We start from the raw sequence: 25,330 nt of genomic DNA on the forward strand, positions 1-25,330 counted from the left end.
TTTTTAAATTGACTTTTTACTTTGCTCTTTCCTAAGCAAAAATATTCATGAAGTCATGGCTTTAATGTGCCATTTAAAAATATTTCCATTATGACTGGGTGCTGTGGCTCATGCCTGTAATCCCAGTGCTTTGGGAGGCCAAGGTGGGAAGACCACTTCAGGCCAGGAGTTCAAGACCAGCCTGGCTAACATGGTGAAACCCCGTCTGTACTAAAAAAAAAAAAAAAAAAAAAATACAAAAATTAGCCAGGCGTGGTAGCATGCACCAGCTACTTGGGGGCCTGAGGCAGGAGAATCGCTTGAACCCAGGCGGCAAAGTTGTAGTGAGCTAAGATTGGAGATTGGCCACTGCACTCTAGCCTGGGTGATAGAGCAAGATTCTGTCTAAATATGTATTTTTCATTATGCCTTTAACATGAAATTTAACTATAAAATTATAATCTTTGTGTTGCCTAAAGTTAGTCTCTTTTATGAGCCATTCACACCCACAACAGAATGGGAAATAATAAATTATTTTAAGGTTCGTTCCCAGCTCTGAAATTCTATGATTTAAATAGAATATTGAGCTTAGTTCTTTTGGGTCCTAAGTATTCCCTAGTTGCAGCCTAACTTGGCATTAAATCTTTCAGCTATTAGGTGTCTGTAATTTGACTGAGTAGTGCTCTACACTTATCTTTGCATTACAACTCCCTGAAAGAGATAATGCTCATTTTAAAAATTAAAAAGATGCCTAATTTACAATTCATGATTAGATGAGACAGCAACTTTATCTGTATGCTGGTCTTAACCACACAACTGACTGATGGTTAAAACAACAAAGTCTGAGGCTCATTATTGTAGTTCTATTTGCTGAAAAACCTCTGGAAAGTAGGGACAGCATTGTGTGTCTTGCATCTTCCCTAATACATTGTGGGAACTTTATAAATAACATGTTGGGCAGGTGCAAAATCAGAAGCTGAGGGAGAAGTTCGCTTGAGCCCAGGAGTTGGAGGCTGTAGTGAGCCATGATCACACCACTGCACTCCAGCCTGGGCAACAAAGCAAGACTCTATCTGAATAACAAAACCAAACAAAACAAAACAAGCAGAGGGACTATGCTCAGTCATTTCAATATTGTCCTCACATTAGACTATTTAATTTGGATGTCTATTTGTGTGACAGATTCTGCCCCTAAGTTCCTGAAAAGCAGTGCCTGGCAGCTGAAAACGTATTTACCAATGTTACTAATAAGGATATCTCTCTTGCATTATTTTTTTTAGAGAAATCACTGCATGATGAACCCTTTTTAAAAAAGTAATAATCATATTTATTGATGGAACATGATTTAAAATTTCACATGTATTTCAAAATGATTTCCTATTGTAACTAATATCTCATATTTCTTTAATCAATTCCTTGATCATTTAAGATATTATTTGACCATACAAAATCAGTTTACATGCGATGTATCAGGAACACTTTTATTGAATAATGCACGCTTCATTCGTGTGTATCCACGTGTTTGTGCGTTGTTATTGCTAAGTATCCCAGGTTGTTCTAAATCCATTTTCACTGGACACAAACTCCAAGCAACCTATAGAACAATACAAACTGTATAAAATATATGAAGACTACTTTACTGTGTTATGGCCCCATATTCTAATTATTTGGTTTGACAGCTATTTCACCATTATCATTTCGTCAGTATAATATCTCTGTTTGGCAGAGATAGTCCCTGGAGCAATGGTTGTAGCATTTTTCTGCATCCTCCCTCTGTTCACAGTAAATCTTACACAGCAAGAAGACAGCCTTTCAGTCTCTGACATTTCTGGGTTGCACTGTTTTCTTGTACAAGCAATCAGCGTAGATGAATGTGTTGTAGGCAAATCAGAGATGCCACTTAAAAGAAGTGACTTGGGTAAATGAAGAAAGACAGTAAAAAGAAGTGAGGTGTTTTATTAGTAGTAAGTTACATAGTTTTCCAATGGCATGTAGCAAATTATTCAGCACTTTTGACTAGTGTGAATCAATCATGTTACCAAGGAGTAGAAACTCAGGAGGGTGATCGGCTTCTTAATTTTTGTTTAATAATTGCTTTCTTATCTTCCTGATAGATTCTTTTTTGCTTTCAAATCTTCTGTCACATCATTTCTCCTTAAATGCATCCTTAGGGATACTCCTTCAGCTTCCACTATCTGTTTATTGTGTTGGGTTTTCAAGCTCACTAATGAATCAGAGTTCTTCAAAGACCAGTTTATTTTCATCTTTTCAAAGAAAGAAACACATAAGTCAGAAACTCTTAGCAATTAATTCTTATATTTTTTGACAAACATCTGTTAAGCACCTATTATTTACTAGTCACTGTGTTAGGGGCTAGGAATAGAAGAATAAATAATAGTTTATGCTCTAATGGAGGAGGTATATATAAAAGCAAATAATCTTAATACTGCAATAAGCATGTATCAAATATATACAGTGACTTCATAGAAAGCACTGGAAAAGGAGAGACAGTCGTTGGTTTGAAGGTAATGATAATATGGAAGGTTGAGAAAAGGTTGGTGCAGAGGTGCTGTATCACTACAACCTAGACTCATGGACTGAAATCCACCAAGTGTCAAAGAAGAGCACCCCAAAAAATAGAGCAGCCTGTGTATATGTGTGTGGCACAGACTGTGACAGGGAATTGTTTCTGAAACACCAGGGGTTTGGTCTAGGCCCTGCTGCTCGCCACACAGAAAGCCAATCACTGAGACAACAAGTATTGCCAGGGAAGAAGGTTTTAATGGGGTTCTGTAGCCAAGGAGATGGGAGATCAGTCTCAAATCCATCTCCCTGACCAATTAAAATCAGGGAGTAGCAGGGAAGAAATATAACCATCTGTGGGAAAACAGGAATTAGAGAGGGGTAAGGAAGAGGAGCTGGTCAAAAGGGGGCAGGTGGTCAGTTGGAAAATCATAATGGGTGAGGGGTCTGACATCTCATTGTCCAGATCCAGTGGTCTGATGAGTTTCAGGTCCTTGATACTATCTGGGAGGCCTGATGGTTGGTTTCCCGAGAAAGGAACTCAAATAAGACAAATAGCAATTTCTATGTTTAGTCAAAGAAACTATAAACATCAGCTCTATGGAACACTTGGGTCAGCTTCAGAATTGCATGGTTACTGTGAATAGAACACAGGTCAGGGATGAAAAAATGGTGGACAATTGACTAGGAATTTAATAGAGAAAGATCACTTTTAAGAAATCGAATAAAATCCTAATTGTATGTTTGTGTGCCTATAATTTGTTTTTAAATAGGTTATTTTAAAATAACTACAAGAAAATGCAGTTTTATTGCCTTTTACAATGTTTCCATTGTCCTAAAAGCTGGAATTGTTCATAGATTCAGAACAGTTTAACTAAATATACTAATAAAACCAAAATTAGATATATGTAAAGGAATATGTGGATATGTAGGAGTCATAATGAAATCAGATCATTTTTCTAGACAGATTCTGACATAAAGCTATTAAGTTTAAATTGTCTAAAAAATAGGAAAAAGGAAGCTGCTAGGTGATTGCTAAGGGAAATTATGAAAGCTGATAATTAACTTCAACATTGAATTAGTTTTCAATCAAACAGATTATGTGTCTAAAAACCCAATAAAAAAATTATGGTGAGTTTTCTTATAGAGCCATTTGTAGGGAAAAAATATTTCCTTATGATCAGAGAAGGTTAGACAGTACCTGGACCTTTCCAAGCATGGAAACTCGGAGATATCACATTCATAAGGGGAAAGGAAGAGATTAGAAGAGATAGCCAGCAAAAACATGATGAATGAAAATAGAAGTCAACCATGTAACTCAATATTTACTCATATCCCTGTCAATAGAACAGGGCCACTCAAATGCTGTGTGTTGAAGGAACATCTCTGTTTCTGTGTTTTTTTTTTTGTTTGTTTCCAATCCATTATATGCCAATGTTTTGTAAAATATAATAAAAATAATTCTTAGAAACAAGAAATGAAGGCAGGGGTTTCCTCTTTCGGCTTTGGAGGAGCCCCCCTCCCTCTGTCTCTATGTAGGGGAGCTTCTTTCTTCTGCCTTCTTCCTTCTTTCTTGCCTATTAAACTCTCCACTCCTTAAAACCACACATAAAAAAAGAAACAGGAAATAAAAAGACACACAAAATACTAGTCCAACTTTCTTATTCTTGTCACCAACAGACATAAAATTACTCTGTCAAATTGCTATGAATGTTTCTAAACATTTATTCTCTGTCCTTATACTTATCTGATCCTGGAACCATATCCAGATAAGACCAAAACCATACATAAACCACACTCGGAGTAGCTCTGTGGTAGGGGATAAGGCATATAGTTGGAGCTCAAATAATGTTTCCTAAGCAAGTTGGAAAATAAAGACTTTGGCTCTGCCCATAGGAAGTTAATCTTCAAGAGACATGAATGTAAATAAATAGATGCCACTAAGTCCATTTTTCTGGACAGATTCTTACATAGGTTGTCAAATTTTAATTGCCTGAAAAATATTTAGGAAGCAAGTTGCTGGGTAGTTGCTAAGGGCAATCACAAAGACAGCAGTATTGCAATTCATTTTCAACCCAAGAGATCATATGTCTAAGAGAATTTAATAAGGAAAGTAGAGTGAGTTTGCACATAGAGCAATCTAGTTGGAAAAATATTTTATTGCAAGGAGAGAAAGTACTAGACATCCTCATGGTAAAATGCACAGTGCACAGTGCAGAGAAGTGGTCAGTCTGGTTCCGGAGTTGGGGAGTTGGCAAAGGTTCTGGCCAATGAGAAAGGGATTCAAAAGCAAATCCAAGACTTAAGAAAAATGTTGAAATGGGAAAAGCCCCCTTATCACTCTTGCAGAGCATGCAGTAGGGTGTGGGGCTCGCTCGGTTGGTGCCCTGCTGCCCAAACCTCTAGGGGGAGCACGCATACACGCAAGTTGTGGGGATCTGGCCCCATGGCAGTGTCTAGGGTTGAGTTTTTACAGCGATCCAGTGGGCTCTATGAGTTTAGCTGTCTGTAGGTGCTTGTGTTATTCAGCTCCATTAGACCCTCTGCCTTATGGCAAAGACAAAGGGCTTTCTGTTTCCTGGATTCTTGCCTTGGTGTATTGGAAAAATCGGATCACACGTGGGCTTGGAGGATGAGTGCAAGGGTTTTTATTGAGTGGTGGTAGCTCTCAGAAGATGGGGCAACCAGAAGGGAATGGATTGGGAAGGTGGTTTTCCCCTGGAGTAGAGCTTCCCAGTGGCTGGGCTCCCCTCCAACCACCCCAGCCAAACTGCGCATCATTCTGCTGGTCAGCCTGCCAGCGTCTACCGGCTTCTGCTGACGTCTGTTTGGGTATTCTTCCACCAGTGTGTTCCTCTCGACGTCCAGCTGCCTGCGTGTCTGCCCGCTAGGGTCTCGGAGTTTTTATAGGCACAGGATGGGGGCTTGGCAGGCCAGGATGATCTGGGAAATGCAACATTTGGACAAGAAAACAGAAATGCTTGTCCTCACCTAGGTCCGTGGGCACAGTCCTGGGGGTAGATCCCTCACCAGGGACCTGCCTTCTCTACCCAGCACTTCCCTGTCCCCCTCCCCGTATCAATGTGACACATCCAAAAAGTGTTGAGTAGTGCTGCAGGGCTAGGAGAAGAGGTGATAAAAGAGGGGAATCAGCGAAACAGGGAACCTGAAGATCATGAGGCATGCGGATCGCATCTTTTATTTAGGCAAATATCCTACAAGGCTTGTGGGCATGGTGGAGGTGGGAAGCTCAAGTTGGGGACACAGCTTGTGATCTTTCCAGATTGTGAAACTATCACCCCTACCCTGAGATTCCAATGCACAACAGAGCCATAAATAGAACTTGGGAAATCCAACTACATGGGTTTAAAATAATGTAAAATGTTAGTTAATCTCATCACCCAGAGTTACATACTGTTAACATTTCGATGTATCTTCTTTTGAATTTTTATCAGTATGTAAATATGTACATGCACTCTTTCCTCTTGAAATTGAAATTGCTACGAAATTTATTTCTCCTTATTTCCCTATACTGACCATTCTCAACCATTTTGGTCTCAACATACCATCACACCTTTAAAACTTATTGAAGACCCCAAAGACTTTTCTTAAGGTGGTTTATAGCTGTCAAGACTTACCATAGAATAAATTAAACTAAGAAATATTTACAATTATATTTATTAATATATTTTAAAATGACAAGATATCTATTATAACCTATTATGAAAATATATTTGTATATTTAAAGTATATGTATAATATTTATCTATATATAAAATATAACATTCTATTTAAAAATGACCTTTACCAACTGTGGGGCTTTGAGGTATCACATTTGTTGAAGAAAGGGAGTGAAAAAATATTTCCAGAATTGGTAACTAGCAAAAATTTATTGGAGAAAAGTAGATGTTAGCCAAGTAAATAAGTATTTACTCATATTTGAACCCCCAGTGCTTAGTAGAACAAAGCCACTTGTATTACTCTATTTGCATTGCAATAAAGAAATACCTGAGGGTTGGTAATTTATAAAGAAAAGAGATTTGTTTGGCTGACAGTTCCGCAGGCTATACAAACAGTATGATGCCAGCATCTGCTTATGGTGAGGCCTCAGGAAACTTACAATCATGGCAGAAGGCAAAGGGGAAACTGGCGCATCACATGACAAGGGTGATAGAGAGAGAGAAGGTGCTATGCTCTTGTAAACGACTAGATCTCTCATGGATCCATAGAGTAAGAACTCACTCATTCCTGCAAGGGCAGCACTAAGCCCTTCATGGGGGATCTGCCCCATGGCCCAAACACCTCCCAGTAGGCCCACTTTCCAACATTGGAGGTCACATTTCAACATGAGACTTGAAGGGGACAAAACATCCAAATCATATCACTACTCAAACTAAAACCTTTAGTGAGGGCTAGTGTGGGATTCTGATATCTACTTCTTCATTAAAGCCATTATCTTGATTTGTTGAAATATATTAAACACATTCAACCTCACACAGATATGTATCTTTAAAAAGGAGGTGATATGGTTTGATTATGTGGCCCCACCAAACTTCAGCTCAAATTGTAATCCCCATTGTTTGAGGTGGAGCCTGCTGGGAGGTGATTGACTCATGGGGGCAGATTTTTCATTAATGGATTAGCACCATCCCCCCCAGTGCTGTTCTACTGAGTGAGTTATTGTGAGATCTGGTTTTTAAAAACTGTGTGGCACCTGCCCCGACTCTCTCTTGCTCCTGCCCCAGCCATGTAAGACATGCCTGCTTCCACCTGACTGTATATTTCCTCAGCCATCCCCAGAAACACTATGCTTCCTGTACAGCCTGCGGAACTGTGAGCCAATTAAACCTCTTTTCTTTATAAATTACCCAGTCTCAGGTATTTCGTCATAGCAATGCAAGAATGAAAAAATACAGAAGGTGCATTTTACTAGCTTTTGAGATAATTATTGATGCTTTTCTGTTACACCAAAACTTTACGTGGGGTAGTTCCTCAAAATGCAGTTGTAATGCAGAATCTGAAACCATATCCATGGAATTTTTGAACTGTTACATTAAAAGTTCACTGGTCTATTTTTCACTTTGATGGATCACTTACGTATGTGTGATTTTGTAGCATCATGCATGTTACATTTAGAAAATATTGGTTTAGTGATTTATGCAGTATGTCAGATGCTGACCCATTTCATTCTGCAATGTAGCAAAAAAACAAAAAACAAAAACAAAATAAAATCCTCATCAATCAAGTATTTAAAGTATGGGGAACTTGTCATACTCATGGTGGACAACACTTATTTTTCAAAATTCTCATTTTTCTTTGGATGTTTGAAGTTTCTCATCAACAATAGATACTATCAGGTGTTTTCTTTGATTTAAGAGCCTTGCTTCACTTGTTTTTATGAAAATGTCTGCCAAATGCCCTAGTGTAAAGAACCATAGTTTTTCTGTCAGTAATTCTTTCAAATACAAGTTTTGCTCCGAGATGAAAAAGTGGCTAGTTTAGCATGCAACTTAATCTCAGTGCTTCTCCATAAGACAACATGTGCTTCAGTATTCCACAAAGATGCTTTATATGCACACTTCACAGAATATAAAAATGACTTGTACTAATGACTTGAAAGTTAATATGATTATTAATTTTAAGGCTTTATCAAAGTCATTTTGAAGTATAACTGGCTTTACTGGCAGCAGATGGTGATTAAGAACACAGTGTATAATTTGGCACCATGGTTTTAACTAGTGCTAAGAACTAGTGCTAAGATACCAGCAGTTTTCCCCTCCATCACATCTGGGCCATCAGTGTAAATGTCATCCCAGTAAAAAGTCTATTATTATAAATATTCAGTAATCTAGCTTGAAATTTCAGTGAATATTTTACGCATGTGTTTTATTATTAATGCAAAAATTAGTTTTGAATTTGTAGATCCTTGGAAGGTGTCTTAGAACCTCCAGAAGTCCAGAGCCCACACTTTGAAAACCACAGCCTGTGTTAGGCGATTTTTGCGTTGCTATAGAGAAATACCTGAGGCTGGGGCTGGGTGCAGTGCCTCACACCTATAATCTCAGCACTTTGGGAGGCCAAGACTGGTGAAACACTTAAGGTCAGGAGTTTAAGACCAGCCTGGCCAACGTGGCAAAACCCTGTTTCTACTAAAAATACAAAAATTAGTCAGGCATGGTGGCACACACTTGTAATTTCAGCTACTTGGGAGGCTGAGACATGAGAATCACTTGAACCTAGGAGGTGGAGGCTGCAGCGAGCCAAGATTGCGCCACTGCACTCCGGAGAGAGTCTATCTCAAAAATAAATAAATAAAAAAAAGAGGAAGAAGAAGAGGTAGAAGAAAAAGAAGAGGAAGCAGAAGAACAAGAGGAAGAAAAAAGAGGAAGAAGAAGAAGAGGAAGAGGAAGAAGAAGAGGAAGAAGAAGAGGGAGGAAGAAGAAGAAGAAGCAACAGCAGCAGCAGCAGCAGCAATACCCAAGGCTGAGGCTGGATAATTTATAAAGAAAAGGGGTTTAATTGGCTCACAATTCTGCAAGCTGCATAAGAAGCTTGGTGCCAGCATCTACTCAGCTCCTGTGGAGGAATCAGGGAGCTTTTACTAATGGCAGAAGGCGAAGCAGGAGCAAGCACATCATGTAGCAAGAGCAAGAGCAAAAGAGACCGGAAGGAGGTCCCACACACTTTTAAACAACCAAATAACATGAACTCAATGTGAGAACTCACTCATCACCAAGGCGATGTGACGCTAAGCCTTTCCTGGGGATCTGCCCCCATGATCCAGTCAGGTCCCACCAGGCTCTACCTCCAATATTAGGGATTGCATTTCATCATGAGATTTGAAGGGGACAAACATCCAAACCATATCACAGCCCTGTACTACTAAATATTCTTTAAAGCATGACTTGAAAAGGTTGAATAATGCTGTGTCAAGTACATGCGCTGTCATTTAACCATTCTCCTATTATTAGACATTGAGCTTGCATCTAATTTTTCTAATTTGTGATGAACCTTTTTCTATATACATTTTTGTCTTTCTCTCTAATTATTACCTAAAGACTGACTCCAATAATTTTACTAGGCCAAGATGGATTTTTAAAATGTGCTGTTAGGCCAGGCATGGTGGCTCATGACTTTAATCCCAGCGCTTTGTGAGGCCGAGGCAGGAGGATTGCTTGAGTCTGGGAGCTCAAGGCAACACAGCAAGAGCTCATCTTGGCAAAACAATTAAAAAAAAAAAAAATTAGCTGGTCATGGCGGTACGTGGCTGTAGGGCTAGCTACCCAAGAGGCTGAGTAGGGAGGATTGTGTGAGACCAGGAGGTCAAATTATGATCCCATGACTGCACTCCAACCTGGGCAGCAGAGCAAGACACTGTCCAAAAAAAAAAAAAATATATATATATATATATATGTATATGTATATATGCTATCAAATATATTTCCAAAGGGACTTGCCTGCTAGGCATCTGGTTTCTATTAGGTGGTTGTGAATTTGCTAACACTGCACTTGTGAAGTGGAGTGAAGATGGAGCTCCCATCGGCAGCCTAGGTTTTCCTTAAGATTAAGTTACAGAAACCTGGGTCAGCTTTATTCCTACTAATTGCCTCCATATTCCTGGGTATGTTCCCATTAAAGTGCTCTGCCACAGCAAGAGTGCTTAAACAGTGACAGCTTTTGTGGTCAGCATATTTACTTCCTGCCTGAAAAGAGTGGAAGAAAAATAAAGCAGCTGCTGTATCATGTGAATGACTTTGGCAAAATTTGGTGTTCCAATTGTTTGGTTTTGTGACCCTGGGGGATGAATCTTTTCCTCTGCCTTTTGTGGCGTTTCTGGTTGTGTTTGCAAACGCAGTTCTTTCTGAACTTTTTCACCCAAACATTTGGTTTAGTTTGTTCCTTAAGGACTTGGAAATGAAAATGTGAGCTCATAGATATTTCCTTAATGTATCCTTGCTTTTTCAAATTGGCTTCTTTTCTTTCTTTCTTTTCTTCCAGATTATTTAAAAAAAAATCATCATTTTGACAGGAATAGAGACCATTAGACAGTTTACTATTTACATTCTCTTATAATTTCTTTCTGTCTCTCTCTCTTTTTATTAGCAGTAGTCAGATAACATGGTATTTTATGGGAGTGTACACTCAATGAGAATAGGTTGACTTCATAGACTCAACTTATTTCTTCTATTACCTTATGACTCTGCAATTTTTTTTCTACCTGTAGACTTTTATAACAGATCTAATGTGTTACACTGCAATGATGCACTATAAATTATAAGCTTGGTGTTGACTTTTTAATGATAAACGAACAAATGAAAATGCCCCCAAAATCAAATTCTCTAAGGCATTGTTGTGCTTCAAGATCTGTATAAAATCTCCCCTTCCTCCTTGCCAACACTTTCTGGGTAGCTTTTACTGAAGCACATCTTGGCATCGTTTCAGCCTGGTATTTGAAAAGTATTAGTTGAAACAACCTAGTGTAACCCTTTGCTGACTTTCCTAAAATAATGTGGTTAGGGACTTGTTACTTTGTTACATGAGATTACAGTAACAGGATCCACACAATAAATGCTTTATCTCTTGAGTTAGAGAAGAAGTGCTTCTAAGCATCTGGTTTGTTTGTTTCTTTTTGAAATTATAGCCTGTGTAATTGATTGTCCTGCTTAAATTTGATTTCTAGAATCTTAAAGTCTAAGTTGCATCCTGCTGCTAGTAAATATACATACTCCGATGATATCCATTTCATGAACTCTCCATCTTGTTACCTTTGCCTCAATTCTATTTTCCTGTTCTCAGATTCCTGTCCTCCAACATCCTACTTCGTATTTGTTTTATGTTCTTTTACTGTGCTATTTTTTTTTTGTAAAATGCTGTAAATCTGTCTTTATTACAAAAAGGACAAAATAGTGCCTAAAATTAAAATTTATGATTACTTTCCTTGAAAAAACAGTCTATTCAAACAGGCTAAAAAATGGACTGTAAATGATAAGAGACCAGGTGTAAAATAACACTTTAAGGTTTTGAGAAAAGAAAGATGATACATGTGAATCATTTGAGACTGTGAGTTACATAGGAAACACAGGGCACCAATCTCTCATCATTACTGCAAGTTAAAAATGAACAAGTAAACATACCACAAAACCTATTTCCTTAGGTTATAAAGCCAGGGAAGAAAAAAAAATAAAAGAACATTGCTCATTGATTTTTAGGATGAGACAAAGTTAAAAAAAAAAAAGAAAGAAAACAGTACACTGGTTAAGAAACAAACATTTCTAAAAAGATCTCTTCTTGGCAGAGGGAAATATATTTAATGAACATTAAAAATAGCTATAATTAAAAAGGGACACCCAAGAATATTTTATTTTTATTGGAATGCTGTATTATATTTTTCTTTTATCTGGAAGATTAGATCTTTGGGAAAGGCTTCAAATTCCTTAAATCTTAAGACTGGAAACATTTGGGAAAAACTAGTTGAAGACTTTAAAATGAGAGAGGTGGAAGTAGGGAGAGGAGAATTAAGGTTTACTTCTCTGGGACAACTCAGATTCACCATTAATTATGCTAAACAAAATATAATGTAATAGGCATGACTCTATAAGTGAATTCTATTCTCACCAGTGAAATGATTGTCTTTTATAATTTAGATGCATCCTTTAAAAAAAAAAGTCACATTCATTTTTATGGCTGGGAAACATCTCTCCCTAGTAGTAACAAATCACGTACTTCACAACCTGAAAATTCACTTGAAGACCTTGATGTTTATGCATAGATGTTCCATACCCCTCATTGTTTAAAAAGAAATACATAGGAATACCACAGGTCTTTATTTTCAAATATTGTAAAATAGCAAATTAGTACCAAGGTGATTTTTTTCCAGCCATGTAGCTTTTTCAGTTTCTCCATAGTAGAAATGGATAGAAAGGCCATGCCTAATCTACTGCACTCTGCTCATCTTCAGAGAAGCCCCCAAGCTACTCTGGGCTGCCACTTAAGCAGGTGACAAAGGAATGGGAAAAAAAACAGAGGGCAGAGGTTACTCCTGACCCACTTAATGTCTTGGGCTAAACAGAACAGGAAGCTACATACAAATATGGCTCTATTGAACAATAGTAAAAAATGAATTGTCTTTCCTCTGTGGGGGTTGAGGAAATATATTATTGAGGGTGGAAATAAGCAGAGAGAAGTTAGTGGACTTCATTTCATCACTAAACCTTTAGACTATAGGTAATTATCGTTATTCTTTCTAAAAATTCACTTGATTCTTACTATCTTCTAGGCATTCCCAAGGTGCTGTGACAGAGAGATGAGGAAACCAGACGTGTTCCTTATCCCTCGGAGGACTTATAGTCTAGTTGGGGAAGAATCTCAGTTGCTGCATCTGTAATAGAAGACAGAGACAAGATGATTGCAAGGGTTCTTGCTAGGCTCTAAATTAATCTATTTTTTTTAATTAAAAGTAATGCTAGGCATGGTGGCTCATACTTGTAATTCCAGCACGTTCAGAGGCTGAGGTGGGAGGATTGCTTGAGGCTAGAAGTTCGAGACCAGCCTGGGCAATATAGTGAGATGTCATCTCTACAAAAAATTAAAAAATTAGCTGGGTGTGGTAGCACATTCCTGTAGTTCCAGCTAGTCAGAAGGCTGAGGCAGTAGGATCTCTTGAGCCCAGGAGTTGGAGGCTGCTGTGAGTTGGGATCACCCCACTGTATTACAGCCTAGGTGACAGAGCAAGACCATGTCTCTAAAAAAAAAAAAAAAAAAAAAAAAAAGTGGAAAAAATTCAAAGTACTACAGTGATTATTAATGTTGACACCGCCTTATTATTGTTCTTTATACCAGTGTCCTTTCATTTCACAAATTTGGGGGTCAGGAGAAAGAAGCAGGAAGTTTAAAAGAAGATGTAAATGGCAAAAGGAGGAAAGCATAAGGAAAGAAGGTGAAGAGAATAGCACTCAACTATCGGTGTGCACCTGCTTGTGATAAGCATTTTTATAAACATGTCATTTCATCTAAGAGACAGAAACCAGCAGTTGCCACCCTCTGAAAAGCTCTAGAGGTAGGAGCCATATACTAATCAACTTAATAAGTCTAGGACCCAGTGCAACATTTAGTGCATAGTATGGGTCCTAGATATGGGTGAATGTCAATAAGTAAATAAGGAAAATGATAAGTAACATTAAAAAATTCTCTTTCCACCATCTTAAGGAGTGAGTTACCACATTGGAGAGCATCAATTCCTTTCAGGCACTTAACTCATGACAATTTTGTCTCAGATTTTAGGATATTGTCTGACATCTTAGAAAAAATGTTTGGAAATCATTTCACTCATGGAAGCATGAGAACCAATGCCTCCACTCATGAAATACAGGGAGAATATCTTTTGATAGATAAATTATTATGTCTATCCGTTAACATCATTTGACAGCTGCATTGTAATTATCCTGATTTCAGACAGTATGATTCTTCATACTTTCGAGTGGACAGGTTTTGACACTGAAGTTTTGTAACACAATCCACCAAGATATGACAGAAATAATCATCCATGACCCTCACAAATGGTATTCCCTTTCACTTAAAAAAAATCTGTGCTACAGTTTTGAGCTCAGGTCAGGCACAGTGGCTCATACCCATAATCCCAGTGCTTTAGGAGACCAAGATGAGAGGATTGCTTGAGATCAGGAGTTTTGAGTTCAAGACCAGACTGGACAATATAACAAGACCCCATCTCTACAAAAAATTAAAAAATTAGCCAGGTGTCAACACACCTATAGTCCCGTCAACTCAGGAGGCTGAGGCAGGAGGATTGCTTGGGCCCAAGAGTTCAAGGCTGCAGTGAGCTATGATCATACCACTGTACACGAGCCTAGGCAACAGAGTGAGACTGTGTCTCTAAAAATAAAAAATAAAAAAATTTAAACTTTTGAGCTAAGTTTTGAGTATTTTCTAAGTCTACTTTTAAATATGAACATAGTGCAACAGTGTTACTCCTGTGAGATAGTAGTAGAAACTAGGTGTTTGGTGAATTTCACTAAGCAGCTTGAGCAGTTTTAAAATTAGCCAGGTGTGTTGGCATGCACCTATAGTCCCAGCAACTCAGGGGGCTGAGGCAGGAGGATCGCTTGGGCCCAGGAGTTCAAGGCTGCAGTGAGCTATGATCACGCCACTATATACAAGCCTGTGCAACAGAGTGAGACTCTGTCTCTAAAAATAAAAAATAAAAAAATTTAAGCTTTTGAGCTCATTTTTCTTTGAATATTTTCTAAACCTAATTTTAAATATGAACATAGTGCAACAGTGTTACTCCCATAAGATGGTAGTGGAAACTAGGTGTTTGCTGAATTTCACTAAGCAGCCTGAGTAGTTTTACAGACACACCAAGTGACCTACTGGTAAATTAGGGGGAAAAAAACACAGCACACGTCTGTAGTTAACATAAAGAAATTAAATCACCCATTTATCACCAAAAATGGCAATCAATTTAGTAAATAAAGTGAATAGAAAACAGTAAAACAAATTATAAAAGTGTATTTTAAAAATTAACAAACTTGCAAGGTGTGTAAAAAGATGTTCATTTTGAAGGACAGGCCTCTGAGCAGGAACACTGTGCTGTCACTGTCCTAGACACTTCAGCATTCGGAGTGACAGCTAGTCTCACTGTCACCTTTGTTTCCTTTCAACCCAGATAAAGGTTTATTCACTTATCTAGTTTAAAGATGTTCACTTTAAGTGGCAATCAGACTCTACCCTGAAACTGTCCAACATTGCCATAATAATTTTCCTATACACTAGCTTTAAATTGTTTATATTAAGGAAGTTTTATAGCCCCACTAAGCTGGGGATAAATGTGGTTATCAAAAATAAACTTTTGTCAGAGGAATTGGGAAAAAGGAAATAAAAGGCATTCAAATTGGAAAAGAAGACGTAAAATTCAGTATTCACAAATGGCATGATACTATATATAAGAAATCCCAAAGAATCCACAAGAAAGCTACTAGAGCAAATAAATTCAGAGAAGTTACAAGGTATAAGAGCAACACTTAAAAATCAGTGGTATTGCTACATATCAGCACTGAACAATCAGAAAAGGAATCTTGAAGGCAATTCTATTGACAGTGGCAACTAAAAGAATAAAACACCTGGGAATAAATTTAACCAGTGAGGTGAAAGATTTATACACTTAAAATCACAAAGCATTATTGAAAGAAATTAAATAAGACCTAACTAAATGGAATGACACACTTTCCATGTTCATGGAAAGGAAGACAATATTGTCAAGATGTTAATACTAACTAAAGCAACTGATACGGTTTGGCTCCATGTCCCCACCCAAATCTCGTCTTGAATTCTAGTTTCCATAATCCCCACAAGTCATGGGAGGGACCTAGTGGGAGGTAATTTAATAGTGGGGGTGGTTACCCTCATGCTGCTGTTCTCATGATAGTGAGTAAGTTCTCACAAAGTCTGATGGCTTTATAAGGGGCTTTTCCCCCTTTTGCTGTGCACTTCTCCTTGCTGCAACCGTGTGAAGAAGGGCATGTTTGCTTCCCCTTCTGCCATGATTGTAAGTTATCAGAGGCCTCCCCAGCCCTATGGAACTGTGAGTCAATTAAACCTCTTTCCTTTATAAATTACCCAGGCTCAGGTATTTCTTCACAGCATCATGAGAACAGACTAATGCAGCAACCTACAGATTCAAGGCAATCTCTATCGAAAATTCCAACAGCCATTTTTGCAAAAATGAAAAACCTCTCTCAAATTTATAAATTGCAAGGGTGCCAAATAGCCAAAACAATGTTGGAGAACTCAAACTTCCAAATTTCAAAATTTACTACAAAAGTACAGTAAACAAAACAGTGTGGTATTGGCATGAGGCATGAGAACAGACATATAGATCAACTGAATTGAACTGAATTGAATTGAAAATTCAAATATAAACCCATACATCTATGATGAATTGATGTTTGACAAAGGTGCCAAGTCCATCCAATGGGGATCAAATAATCTCTTCAATAGATGATATTGGGACAACTGGATTTTGCAACGCAAAAGAATGCAGATGGACCCCCTACTTCACACCACATACAGAAATTAGCTCAAAATGGATCAAAGAGCTACATGTAAGAGCTAAAGCCATAATGCATTTAAAAGAAAACAGTGGTAAATCTTCATGATCTTGGATTTGGAAATTGATTCTTTCTTAAATATGACACCAAAAGCACAAGCAACAACAAAAAATAAATAAGTAAATTGGACTTCATCAAAATCAAAACCTTTTGTGCAACAAAAGACATTATCAAGAAAGTGAAAAGACAATCTACAAAATGGTAGAAAATATTCAAAATTATGTATCTGATAAAAGTTTAATATCCAGAATATATAAAAATCCATACAACCTAAGAACAAAAAGACAACCCAATTTCAAAATGGGCAAAGGACTAGAATAGTCATTCCTTCAAAGAAGATTACATATAGTTGAACATAAAAAGATGTTCAACATCACTAGTCATTAGGGAAATGAAAATCAGTACCACAATTAGATACCAATTCACATCCACTGAGATAGCAATAATAATAATAATTTAAAAACTGAACATAACAAGTGTTGATGAGGATGAGGAGAAATAGAAACCCTCACACATTGTTGGTGGGAATGTAAAATGCTGCAGCACTATCAAAAACAGTTTGGCAGTTTCTCGAAAGTTAAAAAAGAATTACCATGTGTTCCATCAATTCAACTCCTAGTTACACACCCCGAAGAATCAAAATAGAGACTTAAACAGATATTCATACAGCAATGTTCCCCATAGCAGTCTTCACAATAGTCAAAACATGGAAACTACCCAAATTTCCATCAACAGGTGAATGAATAAACAAAATGTGGCATATACATGCAATGGAATATTATTCAGCAATAAAAATGATTACAGTTCTGCTACATGCTACAATATGGATGAATCTTGAAAACATTATGCTAAGTGAAATAAGCCAAACACAAAAGGACAAATCCTGTATGATTCCACTTAGATGAGGTACCTAGAGTCTCGTAAAGACAGAAGGTAAATCAGAATTTACCTGGGATTGGTTGGAGGGTAATGGGGTGTTAATGCTTACTGGCCATGGAGTTTCAGTTCAGAGTGATAAAAACATTTTGGAAATAGTGGTAATGGTAGCACAACACTGTGAATGGAATTAACGGCATTGAATTGTACACTTGAAATGGTTAAAATGGCAAATTTTATGTGATATATACCACCCTTTTAAAAATTAAAAATTAATACAAGTAACATTACTGAAAACCATTGAATTGTGTACTTTAAGTTTGTGAATTGTATGGCATGTGATTTATAGCTCCATAAAGCTGTTAAAAATAAAAATGTAAAATCTTCACCTCAAAGTCATGTTTATTGGATGTAACGTAGATTGGTTTTTGTTCTTTTTTTCTCCCTTCCCATTTGTAATAATTTCAGACTATTATAAACACTTCCATGCTTTTATCAACAGTAAAACAATATTGTCAGTTAGTAAGTGAATTCCATTAGAAGTATAAATACGCTCACTAAATTAAAATTGGAAACTGCCATCAGAATTATCTTAGTTCGGCATTGACCTAGGTCTCTTGTCGCACATTCAGAATGCCACTTCACACAGTATCTGCACGTAATGGATGTAAGATAAACTTAATAATAATTTATGTGAATGCATGACAAGGGAGAAAAACTTACATGATCCATGCAACTTCCTTTCCTCTACTCAAAATTTCTAAGTCAGTTCCTTTATCATCATTATTCCTAGAGGTGGTTATATTCTTTAGAACCTCAATTCTTACAACTCACTTAATCATTGGGGGAAAAAAAATCAACTCCTTAAGAGCTACCGGCATATTGACAAATACATTAAGTCAAACATTGCATTTTTTTGGGGGGCCTGATGAAGACTCATCATTACACCGTTGAGTTTCAGAACTGGCAGAAAACTTTATAATGAAACAAATATTTTATTTCCCTCATGTAAGGATCCAGCATTTTAAGTAAAATTGCCTGTATTTGAATATCAAATTGACATAGTTGATGAAAATGGAAAATCATAACATTGAACTTGAAATAGTAAATGTATAGAGTGACACTAGCAGTTTCCTTCGTGGAAGAATCTGTGGACAGTGTAATAGTTTACCTTATAAATAAATAGGAAATACATTAAAATTTAAGTCTAATAGTCCAGGGATTTTCAAGAATGGGAGATATATCTTTGATCTGGGAAAAATAAAAGCAATTTGAGACTACTAAAAAACAAAAGTTGAAGTAGGAAGGATTTGCCATTGCTCACCTTCCAATACTGACACTGAAACGCCTCCTTCTTTTATTACAACTCCACATCCGTACTCTTAAATATCATCTTTCTTCTTTGTAGTTACCCAAATCTTGAAGGCCAGACACCTTCAAATGTTGTTTTTTTCATTTTAATGGAAAATTATTTCAGACTTAAAACCCTTTCAGAAGACAAGTAGCTTCAATAATTGAATTAACAGAGCTGAGAATTGGATAAATTTACCTGGCTTCTGCCTGCCAACCATGATCTGGATCATCTGGAGTCCCAGCAGTTTAAGACCAAAAATAATTGCTTCATATCAAGATCTTTTGTGTTGCTTCTGCCTCACATCCTTGCAACTGATGGCCAAGCTGGTCCCTTCAGCTCCTGGTTGTATGCTTAGGCTTTGACCATCTGTCCTGTCTAGCCCTGTGGTTTGGGTTTCCTCCTGCTTCCTGATTTCATGCCTGATTTCAGCCTCTTAATTTTTCTGAGCTCTTGGTGTCAGTGTCTGTCTTATCTTTACTTAGTTCCTAATTTCTATTATGTTTTGATCATCCCTACTTCCATGTCCAATTTTTCCTGCTTTGGTATTTTGATGCATTTCAAAACTACACTTCACTCCCTACCCAGTCTCAACTCCAAGATCATCCCTGGCTCAGCTCATGCACTAACCATGCTATGTACTGAGATTACTATTCCGAGAATTTAACATAGACTACTCTTGAATAAAGTAAAGGCAAAGAGTCAAACACAACTTATTCAAATTAATCAGAGCACCTAATAAGCATTCAATTAGTGGTTAAGGAATTAACAGATATTTGTTGACTCAATTCAGCATTTTTTCAATAATAACCCACAAAATAGATGCATATGGCCCTATTCATCAATAAGCAAAATGTACCTGCAGTGAGGGCGAAACACTTAATCTATTGTATATTTAAGCCAGTGGAGATCAGGAAGCTTAAAACACACTGAATCCACAGGGAAAATGTATTGCCAGCCAAACATAATTAGCCAGATTATACTGTTAGGCTCACTAATGCTGCAGTTTCTTTGAAAAGGACCATGTGGTTTGGCAGATGACAATAGGCAATATTATGCCTACGGCAGCTTGTTTTCAGAAATCAAATCAGTAAGAGCCTCCTTTTTGCTACATTTTATTTTGGGATTTAGAATTATATTATTGACAAACATTAATTTTCACTATATCCTGATTAGGCAAAAAATATACATTATATATACATTATACATTGTATTATACAATTATCATACATTATATATTTGTTACTCTTGTCATTAAGCTCTTAAAACAATCATCCTGTAATTGGGCTTCCATTCTCCATTGTGTGTGTGTGTGTGTGTGTGTGTGTGTACACATGTATGTATAGGATCCTTTTGTATGTGTGTGTGTGTGTGTATTTAGTTTTTGGTTACTTTTTTTTGTTCCTATGATGGACATTTTTTCTTCATCAGTTGTCACCAAGTAGTCCAGGGCTGCGTGTCTTCTAATAAGTCTATTAATTCTCAAGTAAAGCATAAAAGGAAAATAATCATATGGAGCCCAGTTAATTATAGTGAATTATGCACATCTAATCCAATATGCGATATTACCAAGGGCTTGCTGTTTTTGATTTTCATGAAACACTGCCCAAAGAACTTTTCAAAACACTTGTATTTAAATTTGCTGATTAAAATGTTAAATACTATGACTCATGTGCTACAGATCTTTATGACAGATACTGTCATGGAAAACAGTCTTCAGGATGTCGTGGTTTGGCACTTTGCAGTGTCAAGGACTTCAAGATGGCCTTTATCACTAGTACAGCTTCATATTACATTGTTCTTTCTAATGTTGGACACTTTGCACTGAGTAGTATTTTAAGAAATCAACATTAAGACTAACTTTTGCCGTTTCTTTTATTTGCCTGGGTTTATTTGGATCTAAACACTCAGAGTTCAAATTACATTTGCTTTCATGAATGTAGTCGCCTTGAAGTCCTGCAAAAAATAAAAAACAAACTTTACTTATGGTAATACATTCATGAAAATAAGTGTGCTGGCTAGACAACGTGTCTCTCAAAAGTTTCTAACAAACAATAACCTGAAAATGTACTATGGTAAATGTCAATACTTTTTTATTTTTGATGGCCCTGTGTGCTTTTAAGGAAAACCGAGGGAAGTGGTAACTGTGCTTTTGTCAATCCAGTTTACGGGAACTTGAGCAACCCAGAGAAAACAGAGGTAAGTGGCAAGGGTGAACTGTATCATTTCACACAAATGCACACACACACACACACACACACACACACTGAACCAGTGTTGCTTGAACAGGTTTCTACATCATAACTAAAAGAAGTGTTTTAGTGGAGTTATTTCAATTGGGGGTAGAAAGGAGTTTCTGTCTGTATAAATACGCTGTGAGAATTGTCCATTTCAGGACAGTTTCAGTCTGCTTGTAAGATCAGTTCACTGTTAAATGGTATTGTGGTCACTGTTTATACTCAAAAAGAGCTGACAAATCTGGAAAATATCAGTTTAACCCACAGGGTATTAGTCAGCTACTTACAGTAACTATTCATTGAATGTCTTTCATATTTTATTTTCAAAAACAAAAGAGAGGATAGCATTCTATGTTCTGTTTAAATTTAGGGTGACTACTAAGGGCCATTACCTGATAACTTAGAAGAGAAAAAAGAAATGAGAATGTATTACATCTTCCTTGGCCCTTTTTGGGGCTACCCCTTATTTTTTTTTTTTTTTTTTTTTGAGACGGAGTTTCGCTCTGTCGCCCAGGTTGGAGTGCAGTGGCGCGATCTCGGCTCACTGCAAGCTCCGCCTCCTGGGTTCACATCATTCTCCTGCCTCAGCCTCTCCGAGTAGCTGGGACTACAGGCACCCGCCACCACGCCCGGCTAATTTTTTTGTATTTTTAGTAGAGACAGGGTTTCACCGTGGTCTCGATCTCCTGATCTCGTGATCCACCCGCCTCAGCCTCCCAAAGTGCTGGGATTACAAGTGTGAGCCACCGCGCCCTGCTTCTACCCCTTATTTTTATAAGCAGGGAGAAAATGGCAAGGAAAACCTTTCTTGTTCCTTTTTTAGATTTTTTTAATTGAAGTCATTTTTAGGTATAGTTGACAAATAAAACTTTTATATGTTTAAGGTATACATTATATTCTATTATAGGTATACATTGTGAAGTGATTACTACAATATAACTATTTAAAATATCTGTCACCTCACATAGTTAACTTTGTGTGTGTGTGTGTGTGTGTGTGTGTGTGTATGTGCTGAAAACATTTAGGATCTCTCTTAGCAAATTTTGAGTATATCACACAGTATTATAGTCACATGCTATACATTAGATCCCCAGAATTTATTCATCTTGCACAAAAACTTTGCAGTCTTTGATCAATATCTCATTCCTTTCTTTTTATTTTCCCATTCCTTTCTTAAGTAAGTGTTATGAGAATTCATCTGGATATAAAGTAAGTTTAGTTATGACACACCACTTCTGAACGGTAAAAGTTTTATTACATCTGAGTTTAGAGCTGTATAAAATTCACTCCTTATAAAATGAGTATTATAGAAAGCTAAAGTTTTAATTATTCTCTTTCTTTATGAAAATAGGTCATAGTTTTTTATCTTGTTCCTGGTTATGAAAATGAGTAGCGAGGTATCAGGTCAGGTGGTTTCTAGTAGTTTAAGAGCCTTGAGTGCTGTGGCTGAAGCCTGACAAAACACTTGACTTTTTTATTTTTGTGTTTTAATCAATAACGATATGATACACACTTTTAGTATTGTTTTGGTAGGAATGAAAACAGCAAGTAAATGATTTCCTAAAGCACAGAGAAAATGAATTTAGATGATTTGACAAGTAAATCAAGACAGAGTAAAAATGAAAAGGTAGACCTGCTTCATGGATAAAAAAACACATACACATTTAAGAAAACAAATGTAACATATCTTTTTGACAAAATAGGATGGTGTAATATAAATATATTTTCATTTTTACTAGAAAAAGAAAATCTATTATTTATTTATTTTTTGAGACAGAGTTTCACTCTTGTCATCCAGTCTGGAGTGCAATGGCGTGATCTCGACTCACTGCAACCTCCACCTCCTGGGTTCAAGTGATTCTCCTGCCTCAGCCTCCTGAGTAGCTGGGATTAGAGGTGCCTGCCACCACACCCAGCTAATTTTTGTATTTTTAGTAGAGACAGGGTTTCACCATGTTGGCCAGGCTGATCTCGAACTCCTGACCTTAGGTGATCCACCTTCCTTGGCCTCCCAAAGTGCTGGGATTACAGGCGTAAGCCACTGTACCTGGCAAGAACATTTAATATTTTTTTATCTCAGCTTAGTTTAACTTTTACTGTCTGAAAGATACACATGAGATAAGGAATTAAAGTGAGATCTTTTAAATTTTATATTTTTTGTATTAGTGCCTCATAAACTTGTAGTAACTAAAAAGTGGGTTGGTACGTGTTATGGATTCTTTACTTTCTACTGAGATGGGTTCTGTTGCATTCAGATTTGTACTTCTCAGCAAGTACAGGAAGGGGCCTCCATCAAAGACCCACCTTTCAACCTGTTTTCAAGATGGTTTCCACTGTGTGTGAGTGTGGTGGCATAATGGATGGCTTGAGAGCACCTCAGAAGTGATTTGTGTTTATTTTCTATTTCAATAAAAGAAAAATTCCTTTTTCATTTTCTGTTTTCCTTTCATTATGAATGGCTAAAGAAGAAATCCTGGCATATCTCCTGACCTTTGTGGCTATTTTGATTTCTGTTGTTTCAGAAACAAATGACTTTGTGTTAATTAAACCAGGTCTACTTTCCCCATCATGAGAAAGATAGACTTCTTTAAGTCTATCTTTCAAACTATGTTTTAAATTATTGGAGAAAACTCTCACATTCTGATACAGAAATGGAGAGAATATTCATGGCAACATCCGTTGGCAATTCATGCCAATATTCATGGCAATATCCATTGTAAGCAACTGCCACGTGCCGATCAGCCAGCTTCAAGGACTATCAACCCATGGTCATTGTTGTTTCACCTCTACTGCCCTCCATTTCCTCACCCTCCAGAAGGTTTCCAAACAAATCTCAAATATCATTTAATTTCAACTGTAAAGACTTCAGTTGTGTTTTTAAAGGACAAGAACTTTTACAAATATAACTGCAGGATCATACCTAAACATTTAACAAGAATGTCTTGAGGCCATCAAACATTCAGTGTTCAACCTACCCCAATTGTCTCATTAAAACCTAAAAGGTTTTCTGTTGGGGTTTTGTTGTTGCTATATTTTAAAAATCAGAAATTTTAGAAGGTACATGCATCCAAATGGGTAGATATGTCTCTTAAATCTCTTTTCATCTCTAGGTTCCATTCTCTCTTATTTTTTTTTCTTGCACATTATTTGTTGAAGAAGCCAGATTGCTTGTCCTATAGAATTTCACACATTTTAGATTTTCCTGTAAACTATATAATTATAGTTTACAGGAAACTTAAATGAAATGGCATTTAAACTTATATAAAATGCCTTTATTTACTTAAAGCCATTGGTTTTGCTTTGTTTTGTCTAACCTAACTATATTCAATACAGAAGGCTTAGTGAAACCAGCACCAGAGAAAGAAGTAGTCAAAATATTGGTCACTGCATTTCCCCACCCCACCAGAGGTGAGGCAGTGGTGCCTAAGTCCTGAGGACCCCAGGATACGTGCAATCTAGGCTTGTGTCAGAAACTCAAGCAGTGTTGGCTGTAGGTGCTGGAAGAAGAGTCAGGGATATTCTAGTTATTACTCCAGTGAAAATCCATTAGGACGTTTGCTGCATTCTGCGTGATCTTTAAAGAGGTTTCTTATTTTATTGCCTAAAATTCCACCCTTTCAAATGTGTTTTTCTTCGTCAGAGTTCTGTCTATTCCTTCTCAAACCCATTATATGGCACAACACCAGGAAGCGTGGAGACCCTGTCACGTCATCTTAAACAGCAGCATCGAGACCAAGTCTGATCCAACGTGTAGTTTCTAGAAAATTGAAGTCTCCACAATTTGATAGAAACTCATCTTCTACAATGGTAAAAAGAGAAAGGATTGTAAATGCCAGTGTAATTATAACATTTATGAATGAATTTTCTTACAGAATATAGAGAATGTTTATATGGAATCAGAATCAGTACCTTATCTTCACTGAACATCTGAATATTTTAATAAAATTTCTACTTAATCAAGTTTCTTGTCTTTCTTTGATTTTATCTTTTTTTAAAATCATGAATCAATTTGTTTCAGATTCTGAATATAAAGAAGTTTTAAAATGCTATGTATTTGCCGTATAGCTTAGAAACACAGGTGAACTGACTTGGTATACACACGGGCAGAAATGGACAAATCAAAGAAATCCAAGGCAACATAATCATAAGTTGTTCCAGCACTTGTGATAAATTATCCTCCTATTCTTGCCTTTTTCAAATAATTACTTAATACTTTTCTATAGACATAAAAATAATGCTAA

At 36.9% G+C, this 25,330-nt stretch overlaps 1 protein-coding gene and 1 long non-coding RNA gene across 2 annotated transcripts in view; one reads left to right on the plus strand and one right to left on the minus strand.

The window, feature by feature from the left end:
• The window catches only part of MALRD1 (MAM and LDL receptor class A domain containing 1), a 695,880-nt gene extending 670,831 nt beyond the window's left edge, over window positions 1-25,049 (plus strand). The window contains exons 39-40 of the mRNA XM_032166926.2: window positions 20,976-21,051; window positions 24,730-25,049. Of these exons, the coding sequence (XP_032022817.1) occupies window positions 20,976-21,051; window positions 24,730-24,831 (178 nt within the window). The 3' untranslated portion in view covers window positions 24,832-25,049. The remainder of the gene's footprint in view (window positions 1-20,975; window positions 21,052-24,729) is intronic.
• Window positions 1,290-19,196, minus strand: LOC116476783 (uncharacterized). The gene is made up of 5 exons (XR_004250285.1): window positions 19,051-19,196; window positions 12,985-13,077; window positions 12,769-12,880; window positions 7,600-7,691; window positions 1,290-2,243 (listed from the first exon to the last, which is right to left on the minus strand). It is a non-coding gene; the product is annotated as an uncharacterized LOC116476783 (long non-coding RNA).
• Window positions 25,050-25,330: the final 281 nt, after the last annotated feature.

This window comes from Hylobates moloch, unplaced genomic scaffold, assembly GCF_009828535.3.
Source record: "Hylobates moloch isolate HMO894 unplaced genomic scaffold, HMol_V3 SCAFFOLD_2, whole genome shotgun sequence".
NCBI classification, from domain to species: domain Eukaryota; kingdom Metazoa; phylum Chordata; class Mammalia; order Primates; family Hylobatidae; genus Hylobates; species Hylobates moloch.